At 37.0% G+C, this 20,984-nt stretch overlaps 1 protein-coding gene across 3 annotated transcripts in view; it reads right to left on the minus strand.

The window, feature by feature from the left end:
• LOC134791397 (E3 ubiquitin-protein ligase RBBP6) overlaps positions 1-20,984 on the minus strand; it is a 51,060-nt gene that overhangs the window by 19,137 nt on the left and 10,939 nt on the right. For 2 of the 3 annotated variants that reach the window (XM_063762410.1, XM_063762412.1), the window contains 8 exons: positions 20,033-20,088; positions 19,199-19,270; positions 18,612-18,682; positions 17,885-18,013; positions 16,757-17,026; positions 14,039-14,128; positions 13,481-13,738; positions 12,901-12,969 (listed from right to left, as the gene is read on the minus strand). In XM_063762410.1, coding sequence (XP_063618480.1) covers positions 12,901-12,969; positions 13,481-13,738; positions 14,039-14,128; positions 16,757-17,026; positions 17,885-18,013; positions 18,612-18,682; positions 19,199-19,270; positions 20,033-20,088 — 1,015 coding nt within the window. The remainder of the gene's footprint in view (positions 1-12,900; positions 12,970-13,480; positions 13,739-14,038; positions 14,129-16,756; positions 17,027-17,884; positions 18,014-18,611; positions 18,683-19,198; positions 19,271-20,032; positions 20,089-20,984) is intronic. The other variant, XM_063762411.1, reaches the window with a different exon arrangement.

A 20,984-nucleotide genomic window follows, 5' to 3' on the forward strand; every position in this document is an offset into this window, starting at 1 on the left:
AATCTTTAAATTCTCGACTTTTACTCGTCAATTCAAAATTTGAAAAATAGTAAGTAATTACAGTTAGAGTTATAATTCTTTTTTGTGAAGATAGCTAATTTTATCTACTTATTGGAGCTATGCATAACTCAATAGTCCCACAAATTATCTTAGCTTTGCTAGTATTCTTCCTTATTTTCACTACCTACTTGCCCGAAATTGACTGCTAGAGTTAGACCAAGTCTGCAACGATTATGATAGCATAGGCAAGTGCAAGTGTTATTCATAATTTCAGAAGTTTGACGTTTAAAATAACACTTGCACTGCGTGTGCATTCAAAATCGTTGCAAACATTTCTTGGTCTAACTCTATTACATTTTAAGGTCTATTAGTAAGTACTAGTTTTTGTCTCATAATAATTTGGCATCATTTGATTAGATTCTCAGTTTGTCGCGGTATACACTCATATTGTTTATAATTAATAATTATTTACACTCACCGTCTTACCTACTATTTATAATTTCATTCACTCATCAAAATACGAATTTGCTAATAAATCTTATGCAATAGTAATTGCCGGAAAAAATCCCGGAACTGACAATTCAGAATACCGATGTCGTCAGAATAAGGACGTAGACGTGATGCGCGGGAACGGTGCGGTGCGCCGCGCGGGGCGCCCGCCTGCCCGTTCTACCACTCGTCTGCTTCACCCCCTTGAAAACGTAAAACTCGAGTATAAGAGCGCCTTAATAGTAGAGATGCACCGGATATCCGGTTACTATCCGGTATCCGGCCTATCCGGCCTAGATTTTACTATCCGGCCGGATACCGGATAGTGACCTACAATCCGGCCGGATACCGGATAGTAACATTGCTTGATTTCGGAGTAAACAAATTGGATTTAAGAAACAGACACGGTCATAATCGTACTTGTTTATTATTTTAAAACAATTTAATAATTCTACTGACTTGCACGCGCACTCATTTCGAACCTAGAAATGAGTCCGCGCAAACGTTTACTAGGAAACAGGTCAAACCTGCAGAATACGCACCTGAAAAACCGAAATGTAGGTATAGTTCCGCTAGCCGAATATTCGGCTGCCGGATACCGGATATTCGGCCGATGCTCAGGCCGAATATCCGGTATCCGGCCAAACAACTATCCGTTACATCTCTACTTAATAGGATAACGATATATTAAATGATTGCACATTTTTAATTAAAATGTGGTTACAATTTTGTGATCATTTACTATTTTTGCGTTTACAATGCTTATTTTGGAGCCATTTGCTTTAATAGGATAGCAAGATTTAAAAATTTGGTTATCATTTTACATTAAAATGGAGTTCTAATTTTGGTGGTCATTTACTATTTTTGGGTTTACAATGATTATTTTGGTGTCATTTTCTTTAATAGGATAGCAAGATGTAAAAATTTGGTTATCATTTCACATTAAAATGGGGATTGAAATTTGGTAATCATTGACTATTTTTGGGTTAATAATGATTATTTTGGTGTCATTTCCTTTAAAAGGATAGTAAAATGTAATAAAATTGGTAATCATTTCACATTAAAATGGTGTTATAATTTTGGTGATCATTCATGATTTTAGGGTGGTAAAATAGATTTTTTTGGTATTAAATTTTACTAAATCTGGTGATCAGTTAAATAGCAGCCTTTAAAAATTACACATATAGTTTAATTAGTGCTTTAATAATAAGTAACATTTCGTCCTGGGAGATCACGTAAAGGTCGTAAAGCATATGGTTTTGGACAATATTTACCTAATCCCCCCGAGTAACTACAACGATTCTGGACAAATACTACAAGAAAATTTGCGGTTTGCGAACAAGACGAGATATTATACAAAAAAAATCGTACTATGTAAACAGCAATTACATATGATTCGTAAAGCGAAACATATGGGCATAGTCTAATCATTTCTTTTATTTGGAAAAAAGTTTTGGATCCTTGCATGGTGGCCTTTTACAGAATATGGCATGTTACTTACGACAACCCCGACTTTGGTATACAATATAACCATCATGGAGCGTTTCTATCGACCTGCGGGCGCAGCAAGGTTCCATTTTTATCGCCTATCACTATGCGCGTCCCTTTCGCACTTACATACTTGTTAGAACGTGATAGGCATGGTGACAAGCGATAAAAACGCGACCGTGTTACGCCGCCTGCTCTAGCCATGGTTCAACGCCATGAATGTCCGTTTGGCTTTGGATTTCGGTAGATTCTTTTAGCTGTTTCCCTCATTTCGCTTGCGTCAGAAATTGACGGGAATCCAAAATGTTGCATAAAATGTCGTTATCATGTAAAAATTAAAATTCACCACATTTATTCTGTGGATGTTCAATTGAGCAATCATGAAAAGGCCACTTAGATGGCATGTTTTGGCAGCATATTAACCTTTTGTTTCTTTAAATCGTACCAAGGAATTGATGAAATAGTCTCAAATTAAGCTCGATAGGCTTGTCCAAATTATATCTGTTTGACGGTATTAAAATCATCATAAAGTCCCTAAAATAAAATAAATGTAAAATCTTCTTATATCAGATATGGCTTAAAAATACCCCCAGATTATACCTTTAAAACATAGCAATACAAAATAATACACACGTCAACAGTTAGACAAGGTTTTATCTGTACCCATAATAAACGATACGGTCCTTATTATATAATATATACTCGTATATATCGTTGTCTGAGTACCCACAACATAAGCCTTTTTGAGCTTACTCAATTTGTGTAGGTAATAATGTCTTATACAAATTAAATCAAATCTTAGCCGGACAGTTGGATACCTCTCCTTGTAAGTCTATGAAAGGGGCTGTCATCTGGCCTTATTAATATTACGGTGGTTATTAGTTATTAAACAAAAATAATGTCCTTAACCCTTAAATCCATAGCGACACCATTCTTGTCATCTTACTTTATTAACACAAAAACGCATTTCTACCATAACAATTACGTTTAATATCGAATGACTAGATAGAAATGTCAAATGGTTTAAGGGTTGACTCTCTTGGGACTCTCCTATAACTCTTTAATTCTCTTTAAAATTACGCTTTATGAGCAAGCGTGATAAAAAAAAATCTTTGTAGCTGTAATAAAATCTCCGTATGGCCTGAAATAAAAGTAAGAAAAAATGGGTACCTGCAATTAGTTCATATTCCTGTAGAGTAGACTAAAGATCATAATATTCATAATACCTGTGGGTGGGTGGGTCCTACTGATAGTTCCTGAATTGTCAAAAACTTGATTCATAATAAAACTGTTTATTTTCTGTACAACGGAACCAAACGGAAAAGCGCAGTCTTCCTCAGGCACTTTAGATTGTGGGTCGTTTTTTGTACGGTGGTTGAGGGGTATCGATTGAGAATGTGTCATGCAGGATTTTTTTTACTTCCAATTTGGAGATCTTATAAAGACTGTACACGATGTAATCCGGCCCTGCATGATGTGGTAAATTTCACAAGCGGGTTCTCTATTCGTAGTTGCTTTCCTCTGCAAAGCGGGAAAACGCTGGGATCGGCCACGAGCGTAGTACTACGAAAACGTTGGCCGTGAATGCGTTAAATGAATGTGTATTTTCAGCAGCACTTTTTTTTTTATAATTTGTGGATGTCATACGACATAAATAAAAATACAAACAATCTAACGCTAGGTTGTATTGTATTGTACGTGACTTTTAGCATTGTATCATGCACTGTACCTATATATTTTTGTCCATGGTCTTCTGACAGTCTTTTAGACTAGACAAAAAAATTCAGAATCGCTCTCCTTCTTGATGCGACTGGCAAATCATATTACTTTTTGGCAACCGGGTTTTTTAACCTAATTAGACCCCGCTGAATCCGAATTTGTGGAGAACCTTTTTTGTGGACAATTGTATGTTCAATATTTATGTATAATATCGTTTTGCAACGGACCACCGTTTACGAGTTATTTACGAAAAACTAAAAAAAAGTGACCTGTGAACTGATTGTAATTAACTTTCTTCCTTTAATATCGTTTTAAATATTGATCCTGGAGAATTTTATGTAGATGATTTATTCTTAAAAACCTATTTTGCTATGGGACACCGTTTACGAGTTATTTACAAAAAACTAAAAAGGGACTTTAAAATTGATTATAATTAACTTACCCGCTGCTTTGTCTTTTTAAATATTGATCCTAGCGAAAAGTGTTCTACATGTTCCTTGTAGCAAATTTTATGTTTATTATTTATTTATAAGATTTATTTTTGCTATGAGTCATACTTTACAAATTATTAACGATAAAATAAAAACAAGGAACCTTAGAATTTATTATAATTAACTTTCCCTCTTTATTATCTTTTTAAATATTGGTCCCTGCGAAAAGTGTACAGAATCTTTTTTGTAAAAAAAAATGTGTAGATTATTAACGTTTAACAACATTTTTTTGATATTGGCCACCGTTTACGGGTTATTTACGAAAAACTAAAAAAAGGGACCTTAGAGTGATTATAATTAACTTTCCCGCGTTAATATCTCTTTAAATATTGTTCCTAGCGCAAAATTGTACAGAATCTTTCTTGTAAGCAATTTTATGCAGATTACTTATGTAGTAGATCATTTTTTGCTATGCGCCACCGTTTAAGAGTTATTTACGAAATACTAAAAAAGGGACCTTTAATATCAAATATCTCTCTTCCGGTCAAGAATTCGATCAAGCAACCGGCAAATTCGGATTCAGCGGGGTCTAATTAGGTTAAAAAACCCGGTTGCTCAAAAGTAATATGATTTGCCAGTCGAAATCGATTATTACAAAAATATGACCAGTCTATTTACCGAGTTTTCCTGATAATTTTATTTAATTTAATAATCCAAATTATACCTTATTACATTGTGTTTTAATAATAGCTAACATTTTTCTAATTGAATTCAGGTTGAGGTAGTTCGGACGTGTTTTAACTTTGGTGTATTTGCCTTTTTCACAGAAAAAATGGCTGCTATATAAAAACAAGTTTTATTGCTTGGAGTAGACAGTCTTCCTGACTAGTACTAATGAGTAAAAAAAAAGATTCTGGAAATATAAATACAATTGTGGCATTGTGGCAGCGGTAGAGAGTGAAGATTAACAAAAAATAAGGGTACGGTGGAGTATTTTCGGCGAAAACTCACACACCCCAACACTATTATATCCGAATATTATGAAAAATAACAGAACTGCTTGAAAATGTGCATTCGGTAAAAAGATTTACCATATCATGCATGGCCTGATTTCATCGTGTACAGTCTTTAGGTTGTCTTAATCTGCTGATTTCCTACAATTAATATTTAATTAGGTATCTATCGTTAAAGGCGCAAACTTAATTTTAGCTTAGGGCGCCGCCGCCGCCGTTTAAGGTTGCAGCAAATGTATGTAACAAATTTTACCTAAAAAAATACCGGCCAAGTGTGAGTCGGACTCGCGTTCCAAAAGTTCCGTACATTAAGTCCGACTCACGCTTGACCGCACATTTCTAATAGGTTTTCCTGTCATTTATAGGTAAAGAACTATTTTGTGTATTTTTTTTCTAAATTTTAGACCCAGTAGTTTCAAAGATAAAGGGGGGGGGGGGTCTATTTTTGGCTATTTTTTTAAATAACTTCTAACCTAGTTATTATAAAATTATAAAAAAAATATTTGAAATTTTCAAAATGAGCTCTTTCATTAGATATACAGGATGATTCATGAGACGTGAGCAGGACTAATCCTGGACACTCAGTAACTGATAATAGATCGATCACCGTCGTATTTAGGTGAAACAACCAGACTTTTTCCTATTTTTTTACTTTTTGGTGAGGGTAAATTTAATTCTCTACAATCAGAGTCACCCTACAAGACCTAATTAATAAACTTAAAACCTCTTTAACCGTAATGACAGCATTTTAATTCCGAAGAAAATAAGCTGTCAAACTTGAGTGAGATACAACTTTTCAAAAGTAACATGCACGTCGTAAATAAAATAATAACTTTTTTTCAACTCGACTAGAAAATTAACGTTAACCTCACTAATACTGATACGAAACAGTTGCTTATAATTTACGAATACGCAGTGTTAGTCCTGCTCACGTGTCCTGAATCAACCTGTATAACACGATATTGTTTGAAAATCTATTTTTTAACTTTCTCATTTACCCCCTAAAAGTGGCCCCTATGTTTAAAATTCATTTGTTTACGTTACATGTCCGTCTTTGGGTCACTAATTTACATATGTGTACCAAATTTCAACTTAATTGGTCCAGTAGTTACCGAGAAAATAGGCTGTGACAGACGGACAGACAGACAGACCGACGCACGAGTGATCCTATAAGGGTTTCGATTTAAGGTACGGAACCTTAAAAATATGTTGTATTACTTGTGTTTTAGCAAAATATACCTATGTTTTGTTTTCTTGCATGATCTCTACGTGGCTCAACCCAGAAACTTTCAGTATTACCCAAGTATTCATTGTGGAAAAAGGGGACACAAGGAAATTTACATCTTAAGTTAAATTCAATATTCTCGAATGGTAAGTACATAAAGCTTCTGTAAATAATGCATTACTCATTATCTGATGAATCTATCGACTATTTCATGCCTAACCGGACGATGACGTCGTATGGTGGTATCGTTTCCTGGACAGCAATAATGTTTTGATCAGATTACAGATCCTGATCGTATTTATTTGCTTATTACAATCACAAAGCTACACATTCCAACAATAAAGCTTGGAACCCCAGGGTTTAACAGCCACCATGCGCGTTGTCGACCATTATAAAAGCCTTATTTAATAAAAATTAATGAGTTTCGTTGGAGAATTCTAACAATAATTAACGATTTACAAATATAACAATAATTTTATATACAAATAAACCTTACATTCTAACTTAACAGTAAGCAATACAAATGAAACTCAAGCTTCGAAATGTAAATAGTTTATTATGTTATCATCACAGTTATTAATATCACAATCATGTAAGCAGATTCATATTATAGTTATAGTACCTATTGTGTATTTACAAAATATATTTATCACACAATGTATAACATGCAAGCTACCACAACAGGCAAAAGGACTCGGCAAGATTTTAAACCCTCCCGAGATCTAAAATATAAGGTCCCGATATTAGATAATTAAATGAGTAGGTGTAGGTACGCAGACTTTTGAGAATATTTAATAAGCAGAGAAAATAATCTTGCATAACGCATGTTGATATTTAATTTCAGCGTCGGCGACGTCTGAGGTTATTAACAGTTTATGTTCTAAGTCAAGTATGGTATCATTTTCGACTAAACACTAAAGTGTCATTCTATGGAACTTGCTAACTATGTAAACAAAAGTCATTAGTAAATTCATCATTCAGAGACAATTTCAATATGGCGGTTTGTTTACATAGTTAACAAGTTCCATAGAATGACGCTTTAAAGGAAAGGTGTAGGACGTAAACTTCATCTAAATCGGTTCTAAGGTTATTGTTTCCCATACAAACTTCCACCTCCCTTTTCACATTTTTAAGGGATGATTTATGAGATAATAAAAACTATACTATGTTCTTCCCCGGGACTGCTCGCAATATTGTATTGAGATGACAGCTATCACAGTTCCCAAGCTATTTAAAAAGTATTTATTAGTACATAGTATTTAACAAAGATAATAGTCATTTGAAAACTGCAGGGTTTATGGGCCGTGTCGCCAAAAGTTGTAATACAATAAACAGAAAGCGGGCGTAAAGCACATAGGTATAAAATTTTTCGTCAGTTATCAGTACATTACGATACAAGTGCGAAATGTAGGGAATCGTAAGGGGTGGCGATAAATTGAAACACGACCGAAGGGAGTGTTTTAAATCCACACGAGTTGCTAATTACCTTTTCGCATGTGTATTGTACACCGTTTTACAGTACATATGGCCCTTTCATTTTCAACATAGGCACGTACCTATTGTGCTAATTACCGCACTAGGGCGGTAAAGTAGCAACATATGTACTGTAAAATATTATAGAGAGAGACTCGTTATTTTACATTTCAAGAGTTTAATTAAACTATTAATACATCAATAAATGTAGTGCTTAGATTAAAATAGCACAATAATATATACATATGTATAATGAAAAACGGAAATATAGCCAAAAAGAAAACAAATATTGCTATAACCTCTAGCCGGGTCTATATTAGGTGGCATAATAATTGCTTGTCCTTATCTAATGTTACGCATAAAACTAATTTCGCATGATTGTTATCGTGCTGAAACTATTACCATTTATGAAAAATTATAAAACAAACCTAACCTACTCTATTCTAAAGTGTCATTCTATGGAACTTGCTAACTATGTAAACAAACCGCCATATTAATATTGACTCTGAATGATGAATTTAATAGCGACTTTTGTTTACATAGTTAGCAAGTTCCATAGAATGACACTTTACACAATCTATGCAAAATATTTTCGAAAATACTTTCTGTTTCAGCTGGAGAAAAATTATGCGAAAAGAGTTTTATGCCTAACATTACATTAGGACGATCAATTATTATGCGACGAGATAGGTACCGCCTCTGGCCGGGTGGCCACGTCAAATAAACTTGCCATGATAAATGCAATTTCGATTTGTCAAAATTAAAATTCAAGATCGAATCGAATATGAGACCTTTTTATAGGTCTCTGGGCGGCTAGAGGATATCAGGTCAGGATACTGTAATATTTTAGGTAAGGTTGACGAAATATAAAGTGAGCCGATCTCTCGAACAAGTTCGAACAAGATCGGCTCACTTTATAAATATAACGAAATCGTCAACTTTAATTGTTACGGTTACCACCAGTTTGACACTAACATATTCGCTAGCTTGTGCGTAACTTACTTTCTATGCATCTCGCTCGTACTCGCATATTAGTGCGAGCGAAATATATATATAAAGTAAGTTACGTAAACGTTAGCGTATTTGTCAGTTTGATACTGCTAAGGCAGTCGTGGTAAGGCTACTGAATTATTGACTGATATTTTCGATCGCGTAAAATAGTATAACATCATGCTCACTACATCTTTCTCGGCATTTTACAGTTTTTTTTTTGACATATCACTGTAATTTCGAGTGGATACAAGCTGGTTTCTAAATTTCTATCTTAACTACTACACATTTTTATATTTAAGATGAAAGGGGACGACCGCTTCTCCATACAAACGTAGTCCCCATTCTTCTCTCTGGATATTAATATTATGGAAAATATTTTTACATAATTTGATGTATATTTTTCGATTTATTGATTGTTGTAAAAATTAGGAGCGAACAACAGTTTTCATATATTTTAAATGCTCCTAACTCTTATAATAATAAAAAATAAAAAAACAAATGTAGGGGCATAGAGTTAGACTTAGATAAGTCTGCAACGATTTTGATAACATACGCAGTGCAAGTGTTATTTATATGTCATAATTTGATAGAAGTTTGACGTTTAAAATAACACTTGACCTGCGTGTGCTATCAAAATCGTTGCAGACTTTTTTTGGTTTATCTTTAGCTATGGTTGACTATACAACAAATTGTGTCAAAATATTTTAACACATATTTAAGGCGATATACATCAAAACCACTTAGTGGGACGTAGGTAACACAAGGTAAACAAAAAAGGTTGCTACTCAAATTAAACATAAATTTAAACAGACAAAGGTACAGTCAACTGTAAAAATATGGGTGCACAAATCATCTCAAAAATATGTTCCATAGCTCTTATGTCAGCGAATTAAGAACTATGGGGCATATTTTTACAGTTGACTGTACATGTTCAGGGATGGAGGGTGTAATGTGGAGTTCAATAGAAATGGCAAATAATGTAAACAAACCAATTTACCTTCATTTCTTCGTAATCTTGCACTTTTTGCGGGCAACCATGATTTAATCAACAGTTAATATACATAAATCTGTTATTTATATCAATTACTAGAGTCTGTGCGGAAAGAGAAGAGTCGTGGCAGAAACGGGAACTAACATTTTAAATTTTATATGGCAATCAAACCTTTGACACCTGTCTTGTAAAAAGTAAACAAACTTCTGTCATTGTATATTTTTATTAACAAAAACCGCAAGTTTTACGTATAAAATATTTTCAAAACAGGAAAATTATATTAAACATTGTTCGGTTTTGTCAGCGGGAAGAAAACGGCTAAAAGCCGACTATCGACTTACAAAAAGTCGCGGAACGTGTTTCCGCTATTACGGGTATTGATGTTGTATTTAATATTAAATAATTACCTATTTAATAAGCCCCCTAAGTAACTTGTCTCCAGTACATAATCGGTAAGTATATTAATTCAAAATATATTAATATTCATAAATATGCAGGTCATTCATGATCTTTAAAATAACTGACAAATAGTCTTGATACTTGCCATTTTATGCATATTTATATGTAAATTTTTTTTTAGGATTGTGTAATCCTACCTACCTACCTACCTACGATAAAAGACCGCTAAGTAGGTGATATGCAAGAATTCGTAATCTACGTGCCGAATTCAAGCACATCCAGTTCAGATGAAGATAGTTCTATGAGTGTCCCTGGTTGTTCTGAAGCTAGCTCAAACATAAGTGACATTGAATATTTTTTATTCAGACTTCGATTACAAAGAATAAAACTATTTCTTATAAAATATTTCTTTATTTGTAAGTTCGTTTACTAGGTTCTGTTAGTTACGAAATTATATTTCATATTTAGCAGTGACTTTTCGGCGAAGTAAAATATCGTGAGATAAGAGAACCGGACATATCCCAATAAGGCCTACCTACTTATGCACTATTTTTATTCATATTCATATTTATTATTAATAATGTACACATACATTACAAGTCAAGTTTACAATGGGTGAAATATATCCCAGATAGTAAAATTACAGTTCTATTGCCCAATTTCTACCCGATCTACCCGGTTTCCTATTAAAATAACTGTTGGACTACACAGATTAGGCAGTACATAAATGAGACTCTATCTTGTTTGGTACTAAAATTACAGTTGTATTGGGCAGATTCTTAACTAGTTTTAGCAGTTTTGTCAATCGCACTGTCACTTTTTAGTATCTGAGACATAAAAACAAGAGTATGTTTTAAAAAGAAAACTAGTGCCTGCGCTAAATCAGAGGATTGAGTTGACGAGCCGACACCACCACCAGGGTCCGTTTAGTAAGCCGTGGTAAAAAAACCGGAACAAAAGGGATTCAAGTATCATGACCTTTAGTGTCGTACTATAATCACGTGACCAGTGTTGTCAGCATAGCAAAAACCATAAAATAGCACTGGCGCGCCCTCAAATCCCACGACTCTTCTCTTTCCGCACAGACTCTAGTTAAAATATATGTTAATTATTAATATTTCAATGAGAACAACCATCGTAAAACTTTTAGGTTATACCACAGAATAAATAGTACTACCGTACAGAAAGGAAACTTCCTACAAAACCGAAGTTTGACAGCGGTTCACGGTCGAATCATGCTGTCCCTTTCTAATATATGGCACTATCCCTTTCGGCTATTTAGGGTTGTCAAAATTCAAGCCATTATCTTATCTGTGGTCGTGCACGCAAAGGGACGTCAAGTTGTGTCAACCCTAATAATTGCTCGGAGCAATGCTGAGCCGAGCAGAGCCGAGTTTGACCGAAGTCAGGAGTTTCGCACCCCTGGTTATACGTCAAATGCTAACAAAATCTGTCATATTTGTTAATTTGACGTTTCTATTGAACTCAACTTTAAAAGTTCCATTGAGACAGAAATAACCGATACTTGTATGGGTCATTCCTATCGCAACTGAAAATTAACTTTCATTAAACCAGATTAAAATAATAACGAGTATAAAATAATAATTCTAAAAATTAACAACAGGTACAACGTCTTATTAAATCCATTTAATACAATGAATAGGTATAACAGGTACCCGTTTCATGATCAGCTTGTAAGTTGTAATACTAGGGCTCTCCATCTAATATTTAAGAGGCTTCCACCCCTTCCACAATTTACAAACTTTCAATGAAACTGTTTCCTGGTACAGTAAATCCCCCTACATTCACACCGTAACAACTGTCACTTTGCGATTATAAAATTTAATTGTGTCGATGAAAAATAATCAATAATTATCAATTAACTCCTTACCTCACTAACATGATGCCAAAAAGCGCTATCTCAAAAGAAAATTCATTGCTAACTTATAATTTAGTTCTATAACTGAGAATTCCATTTTCTTAATCATATGTTTTTGAGATAGCGCTATTCGGCTTAGGAGGGCAGTATATGGAGTCCACCAATAGCATCAAAATTCAACACAAATATGTTTTTTTATATTATTCAGGCTAAAACAAGCGCCAACTCGGTATGGTTCCTTTAATCGATTCATTTATGCGCTTTATAACATCACACAACTTTTTTCTTATTCTATTTTATATAACATGATTAGAAAATTACAAACGTAACGTGCATCACAGCAGAAAATATCACAGATCATTGAAACAAGTATACATATTCTTATACTATAATGTACAATGTAATGTTATAGTAAAACTTAGCATTAACAGTCTTAAGTCTTATATTAAAACGTTTTAATAAAACAAGTCGCTCGCCTTCCGTAGACACCCGTAGATTGTGTTGATCGTTGATATACGTTGCGCTGCAAATCGGCATCTCCGCTCATAAGTGCTCGTCGTGATGCTCGCCTTTTAAATCAATAGCGGTATACGGGATTCGCTGTTTGTAGTAGATTTGTGAAGAATATCAACGCCTAAATTAGCTTGACTTCGGTTGTCCGAAACAAAACGCAAGCCTACGCACTTCGCGAACACAGGTTCAATCCGCAGGGCAATTTCATTACGTTATATAGTATACACATTTTGATATAAGACGGTAAAGGGCGAATGTCGAGACTATCTAGACTTTTACAATCGTACCTGGGTCCGTACGGCGGCTCAACGTTTCGGCGCGGCGGCGACAGCAGCTCGTCGTATAGTCCGGGATACCTAGAAAAAGTAACTAAAATGAATATGTGAAATTCAATGGAGCTACTAAGCTAGCAAAGTGCGGCGTCCAAGCCAGTGGCCGTGGGTTCCGGTGCCGGCGTACCGGAGTTTTTCGGAATCGGAACTTAAATACTAAACGGTATTATTTTATGTTTGCCATTTAGCTTTACTAGGATATACAAAACATAGTGCAGAAACGGGAAGCATCGTCATTAGTACTAGTTTTCCCTCTGGATAGGGACAGTTCGAATCTAACGGATAATTAAAGTGATTTCATAGAAAAACCCAGTTATAGTGTGTTCAATTTTTTCAGATAATATTGCCAAGCAGACCCGGGCCTTAGGATGCAACCTGAACGCGCTAGTACCAGACTCGTCAGTAGAAAAAGGCGCGAAATTCAAATTTTATATGGGAACTCAACTTTTCACGCCTACATTTTTTTAAATTGCCGCTTTTTTCTACTGACAAGATCGCAGTGTCAGAGTATAACTTAAAATAACGCAATATTTACCGATGAGGCGACATCGCTCTAGGCGGCGGCGATCGCATCGCCGACCTACGAGGCGAGCGCATCGGCGAACGCAGAGGCGAGCGGTGCGGCGAACGGTGCGGCGAGCGGAGCGGGGTGCGGTGCGGCGATCGAGGCGGCGAACGGAGCGGCGACCGCGGCGGGGAGCGCAGCGGCGAGCGGGGCGGGGAGCGCAGCGGCGAGCGCAGCGGCGAGCGGTACCGCAGCGGGGAGCGGTGTCGGCGACGAGGGGATGGCGACCTGGGCCAATAAAGTGAGCCTTGATAAACGCTCCAACAGCGACAAATGTTACGGTATGTGCGAACTTTGCTGTCTTCTTAAAGGTTTCTTTGTTAAATATTTTTCATCATGATAACTACACCATCACAACTACTAAATGGAACTTACTCAAACAAGGAGGCCATAAATAATTCTTTGGTAAACTCAACTTATAGTGATTTATCGTTCATATCATTTGACAACCGCGCAAACCTACTCTAGACTTGTTCATCTCATGGCAATCAATAGGTAAGTGGCGCCAGATAGCAAGTGTAAGCTTACCTCGTCAGGGACAGAGACCGGTCGCGGGTGCGGCGCCGGCGCGGCGACCACGGCGAGCGGCGCAGGCGGCCGCGCGAGATCGAGCGCGACCTGGACGATACAAATTCATAATATACTTCACACTCACATCTAATGACCTTACTGATAGGGTATAGCGTTTTAGTTACATCCATTTATCCCCTCGAGTATAGTTGGAATTCTCTGAGGCGATTTCTTGAGCTCAAACCCTTAATCTGTTAAACAAAAGGTATTGTTTCCGTTATGTAGTGGTTACTACTGCTACTGCTAATAACCCCGTCGTAAGTCAACGGAAACAAGCCCGTTTAAAAACCAATTTTACCATCCTATTTATATAGTTCAAATTCATGAACTGCCCATTCGGAGCTAACACGTTTTGTTATCTATCTCCAAAAAAACGACCTGAATGCGGGTGAGTGTTTGTTCTCCGAATAAGCTGTTAAATGAATTCGAACCTTAATATTATCACGATAGTTGTTTTCCAAACGACATTGTTGGCACGTGCCGAAGACGGCTCGGCATAAAAGAAACAAAGCTTTTGTTTAACAGATTAGGGCCAGGCCCCGTAGACAACATGCCAATCGCTAACGCTCCGTAGCGAACGAAACGCAACTGTCACTGTCGCACTAATAAGGAAGAGTGATAAAAAGACACAAAAGCTATTCGATGGCGAAGCGATAGCAATTGCCGCCTGAACCGAAAAAATCATCTCAGAAAATTCCTACTATACCGTGAACGCGATATCAAGTCAGCAGAAAAGTTACCTGGGACTGAAGGCCTTGATACATCTTACTTAATTCAGTCGTCCCAACTAGCATCCTCAAAGTAGTGCAGTCAGACTACATTTACTTTTAAGAATGTTACTTGCTAAACACGGTTACACAACACATAATACTAAGTAGGTAATTTAGGATTCAGAATTAAGTAAGGTGTATCAAGCGTCTTAGAAGTTTTTGACATTTCAAAGTGCTGATGGGACTCGAGTAGAGATGGGCGCCGGCGGGTAAATACCGGGAAAATACCCAAAAGTACCCAATCTACCCGATATTTATCCGTATCTACTCAAATTGTTGGGTATAAAATTTTTTTTCGTATAATTGAGGAAATTCATTATATAAATAAGATATATCAATATTATTATCGTGTAAATATGAAAATAAGTTAAAATAAAATATACCAATCACAATCACACGAAATTTTTAGACAAAATTAATATATATTTATTTCAACGAGTGCAGTTCACTGTTTTGTGGTCTAGGAATGTCAATTTATAACGTGTATTTATTTATGCTATTTTATAATGTATTATTTACATTTCTTTGTTAAGTTGTTATTTCATAAAGATACTTATTATTGATATTATTGATCCAGCCACTCCAGCCGTTTAGGAAGAGTAGGGTGACAAACGCACATACAGGAGAATTATTTATATTAAGATATTAAACATTTGACGAATTCCTTAATCAATGAGAATATTATTATACTTTTTATAGAACTACCTACTACAAGACTATAAAAAAAGAGTTATTTACATTATCTCAATTCAATTTATTACTCCGTTTCCAACTTTTATTTATACCCACTCATTTGGGTAGAAAAGGTAAATACCGGGTAGATTGGGTAAATACCCGATATTTATCCGCCGCCCATCTCTAGACTCGAGCGATTAATATTCGCAAAATAATCCGACTAGTTCCACTAAGAATATGCAAGCGAGCTTTAAAAATTTAATGCCGATAAAAGGGTCATAACATAACGTAGACATGAGTGCAGTCCACAAAAATGGAAATTTTTATTCATGCAATTAAGTTTTAGAAAATAAGTAAGTAGTGTTTTTTTTAAGGAAATTAACCTTGATATAACTGTAAAATTGCTAAATTATATAATTATGCTTTACTGCCGGTTAATGTTGAAGTTATATAATTATAGCCACAAAATATCAGCTGATTAAATATTTACACTAAAGAAACAACAGAAAATAAATTTATCAATTTCTTTGAGAGCAGATTCCAGGTCTCTGTTTCACCTGCATCAGATCAATGTTACCATGTTCTGACATGTTATTTATGTAGCAGGAAGATAAATTTTAAACCCATAAGACCGTTAGTTGCTCAGATCCCTCCATCAACTAACAACCATTTTCGAACTAACTCGATTTATACCATGATAACAGACGAAAAATGCTCCCGATTGAGATCTTTCAAATCCTTGATAGAAAACAAGATAAACACAAGATATATATACGTTACGTGCAACCCATTAGGTATATTTGTCAGCGTTAAAAAAAGTACCGATCTCATATCTACTTATAACACAAATGGGAATTAAAGGAATGATTTAACATATGGGATAGAGCAGGCACAAAAGATAACTAGCTAGCGCAACCACCACAATTTACATTATAAACGTGTATGTACATGTACAACATGCAAGAATATACTGCCGGAATAAAGGCCTCGGCATATTAGTGAATTTATCTAGAGAGGTTAAACAACTAACGATGATGCACAAGCAGACTACAGAATGATAGGACCACGGGGACACGAACGACCGAGGCTGAAGCGCAAAGCATGAGGGCGGGGACACCCCGCCACCACCCGCGTCTGTTCCTTCACGGGCTCCGACAGCGAAGTATCTGCGACAAGCATGCGGCCACGTCGGGTCTACGATCATGCAGAGGCGGCGGCACATGGCACGCACCTAGAGTACCGGTGGCGGCTGGGCGGGCGCACTCGGGGGCTGCGCGGGCTGCGCGGGCTGCGGGGGCTGCGCGGGCTGCGGGAGCGCGGCGGCGGCGAGGCGCTGGGCGGGCGGCGGCGCGGCGGCGGCGGGGAGGCGCTGGGGGGGCGGCGGCGCGGCGGCGGCGGGGAGCCGCTGGGCGGACGCCGCCGCGAGTTCTCGCGCCGCGCCGCCCGCATCTCCTTCTCGCGGATCATCCGGTTGAACGCCTCGAGCGGGTCCTCGCCGTGCCTACAGAACAAAACGACGTCAGCGCCTTCGCTCTCCTCGGCCCTCGGGTCGCCCGGATTTTTACGAGTGTCCTTTAATTATTTTTTTATAGAAACGCGTGGCAATCTTTTGTTCTGTGGGCTCGCGGTCGAGTCGATGACCCGCGGGGAAAACTCGAGTGGGGAGGGGAGAGAAAATCGACGTGTCTTATTTGCGAATCAAATATTCGGAACGTCGAATATAATTTCGATACTCAAAAATATTGTTGGATATAGTGAACGGTATCGCTGAATAAACTGTCAATTTATTACGAATGTAACATGAATTATATAAGAATCTTTCATCTAATTTTAATAGCAGAAAAGTTACGCTCATAATAATCATAATGGCATAAAGTTCATCGGCAATTACCACAGTGATTACTGATGAGTGATGAACTTGATAGTAAGTATTATCGGAATAATGGAACATAATTATTAAATGTAATACAGCATAATTCACACCTAACAAGTTTACTAGTGATGGTGAGTATCAAGCTTTTAAAAAGAGATTACCGATTATGCTGATATATCGCGGCTTCGGATTACCGTCAACCGGGATGATTGGTATGGCGGGGCGAAAAGGGAAAAAAACCGGGAACGACATTTACCTGATAAATTCTTAAAAATTACGCACATAAATTGTATCATGCAAAATTTACTACTATTTTCAATCGCATGATACAATTTGTGTGGGTTGTTTTTCGTAAATTATCATATAAAGGTCATTCGTACCTATCCACTCCGTCATCCCTATTTACCCCAGTGGGCGGGACACGTTAGTTTAGTTTGAACTGGCAGGTGTGAATCAGCCTGTGGTGCGTCGGCTTGCGATAGTTACCCGTTGGGCTCGTCCTTAATGCCGGGCGGCGGCGGCTGGTAGGGCTCGGGCGGGAAGCGCTCGTAGGGCGGCCGGCCCGCCCCCGGCCCCGGCGGCCCGCGGCGCCCCGCCCCGCGCGAGTACCCCGGGCTGCACAATATCACACTCATTAGTTAACTCTTTAGGGCCACTTGCACCATCCCACTAACCCGAGGTTAAGCGGTTAAACCGTTAACTTAGTGTCAAATTGTACTGGTAACTCCAGGTTTAACCAGTTAATGGTGGAATGGTGCAAGTGGCGCTTGACCGCCAAAGACGTGAACTGACGCGCGCCGCTCCAGCCCAATATTCATTATCTTAACTAGTACAATGCAATGTTGACACATGTTTATATTAACTTCACTAGTAACAAACGATGTACCGCCGACCGGGGTAAATATATCCTTAGCTTGATAATAATAGTAGATTCTGTATGATACAATTTGTGTGGGTAGTTATTAAGAAATTGTCAGGTAAATCACATTTTAAATTTAGCCCCTATTCACCCCAGCCATCCCTATTCACCCCGGTTGACGGTACTTCATAAAATCTAACAAGTGGATTTTAACCTAAACTGCTACTAATAGCTGTATCGTTTTAAAGCTTTGCAAGTATATCTATAACAGCACTTTACAATAAATAAACACTTTCCCTAGTTGTATAGATAGCACTTTGGAAGCAAAACAAAATATTTACAGTGAACACTCACTCGTTAAATCTGTGTCCTGGTGGCGGCACCCCTGCAAGGAACGGTGGCGGCGCACCGCGGTTAAACGATCCCTGCAACAAAATTAACGTTTAACCATGGTGTTGTTAACCTTTAATATTATCCTACTTTTAATTTGAACCTTGTATTATAGTAAATTAGGATGAATTTCGTTTGTTGGAGAAAGCAATGAAACAAAAGAAAGGTTCTAACTAGATTGAAACAGTGTGTACATTGTAATGCATACATGCATAGGTGCAATGAAGAATATTTACTTACATATTTACTTAAATCCAAAGAAATCACAATATTATTTTACAGTACATATTACTACATATGGTCCTATTTTCCCGCACTAGTGCGTAAAATAGCACTTTTCGTGCGATGTCAAAAGTTTAAAGAGCCATATGTACTGTAAAACGTTGTACGATACACGTGCGAATTTCCTCTTTTCCGCACTTGTATCGTAAATAACTATTTTAGAAACGCATTTTGACGAATAATGAGGACCCATAAATGCATTTAAAATGTGTTCTCTTGTAAATATGTAGTTGAATTCACAAGAAATATTAAGTTATTTATTGATTTACCTGAGATGCCATGGGATCCCTTCCTTCATCAATAGTGGGAGTGCTAGCACGCTGCTCGTCAACTCTGGGTACCTAGTGAAAGCAATACTAATTTAGCACACATTTTATTTTTATTTTATTGTATTGATCAAATAAGTAACACAGCATTACAGTAAAACCAAGGGACTGTGAAACTACAAATTAAAAAAACAAGGAGACAAAGAAAACAATAGACACAAAAATTACATACAAATTAAACATTGGATTTGGGCGACGACGTAACAGCGTAACGACGCATAAGATTCTATGCATCATTGGTACATAAAAAACTACTAAACCAACAATGAGGATCGCCTTAAATGGCGTTATTCATAAACGCGTTACTGGCCTGAGTTAGCTATGAATCGTTTGACTTTATCTGTCATTTTGACTTATGTATATGTAAGAAAGGGATAAAACATAATTTAACTAAATCAGGGCCTTAAAGTTTTAAGAATACGGAGGTTAGTGTGGAAATAAGCCTCTTAAATAAATATTTTTGAAGTGAATAGTTCTTTAGCGGCGCTGTGCACTTTTTGTGATGGGGAAAAAATGTTAAACTCGCGACAGCGTAAGACGTAAGACGCTTCGTAAGACGGACACGTGACCTGATCGAAAAACTGTTACAATGTCATTGAGTTTTCAATTCTGCCGGTACTCCCGGAGCGCAACCCGTTGTATTTATTTTATACATAACAAACACTACAACTTCACAAAAGAATCGTAAGGTAGACGACTACTTATAGTGATTTAGGAGCGGATATAGCAAATGCAACAATAAGAAAGTTAACCTGGTGTCAAATGAGTGATACTTACATTCATTGGCATGTTGGGAGGTTCATCCATGCCAGGAGGTTTCAATCCTGGCGGTCCTGAAGCAACAGAGATATTGAGTTAAATAAAATCTCCGGTTTTAGATTATGCATTGAAAAAAGCGTTAATTTTTCATTAGTTTTTATAGACATCACTAAAGTTTTGTTAATAAATTGACCCATGATAGTCATGATTAACAATGAACTTGATTTAATTTGATTACTACGAGTAATTTCATCGACTTTTACTTATTATTACTGTTTGCCTGATTAGTTTTTTTTTTATTTTATCATTTACCTATTACAATACTGGAAACGGGAAAGATGAACTCTTAGTTATTATAATTGCATTAAAAAACTTCCCAGTTTTACTTGTTAGGAAGACATGAAGATATTTCTTCCTATCTGCATCGCAATATACTCTCTCATAAAGTATTTATTTTTCTATAATAATTGTGAAAAAAGGTCATAAAACTGCTTTAAGCAGAGAAATTTCTAAAGTTTTACTCAAAAAAAGAGTTTTCAATATTCTTTGTAAACTGGCCGGTTCATATTTATCGGTTTAGATACTGGATCAATCCAAAAAATCTCAATTTAAAACAAGGACACACAATAGTCTTTGTTTTCCACCTACCCGATTTCTTGGTCCAATGTCATTGCGTCTCACTCTCTCATTACGCAAAATGGGAGACGCAAATACACATTGGACCGGTGAAATTACACACTAAGATAAAAAACGTATTTAAACAAGATCAAGACAAATGAAACATTCGACGTAATATGTTGTAAAACAAATGATTTTCAGTGTCACTCGAGAGCTCCCGCTGAGTGGACACTAGACACTTTGAACAGACAGGGCGGTCGGTCGGCAGTACCGTGTCTTTTGCGCGGCCTTGGGGCGTCGTCGGGGCGGCGCGTGCGGCGGTGCGTGTAGCGCGGCGGCACCAGCACGGTGA

The sequence above is a fragment of the Cydia splendana genome, chromosome 6 (assembly GCF_910591565.1).
Source record: "Cydia splendana chromosome 6, ilCydSple1.2, whole genome shotgun sequence".
NCBI lineage: Eukaryota > Metazoa > Arthropoda > Insecta > Lepidoptera > Tortricidae > Cydia > Cydia splendana.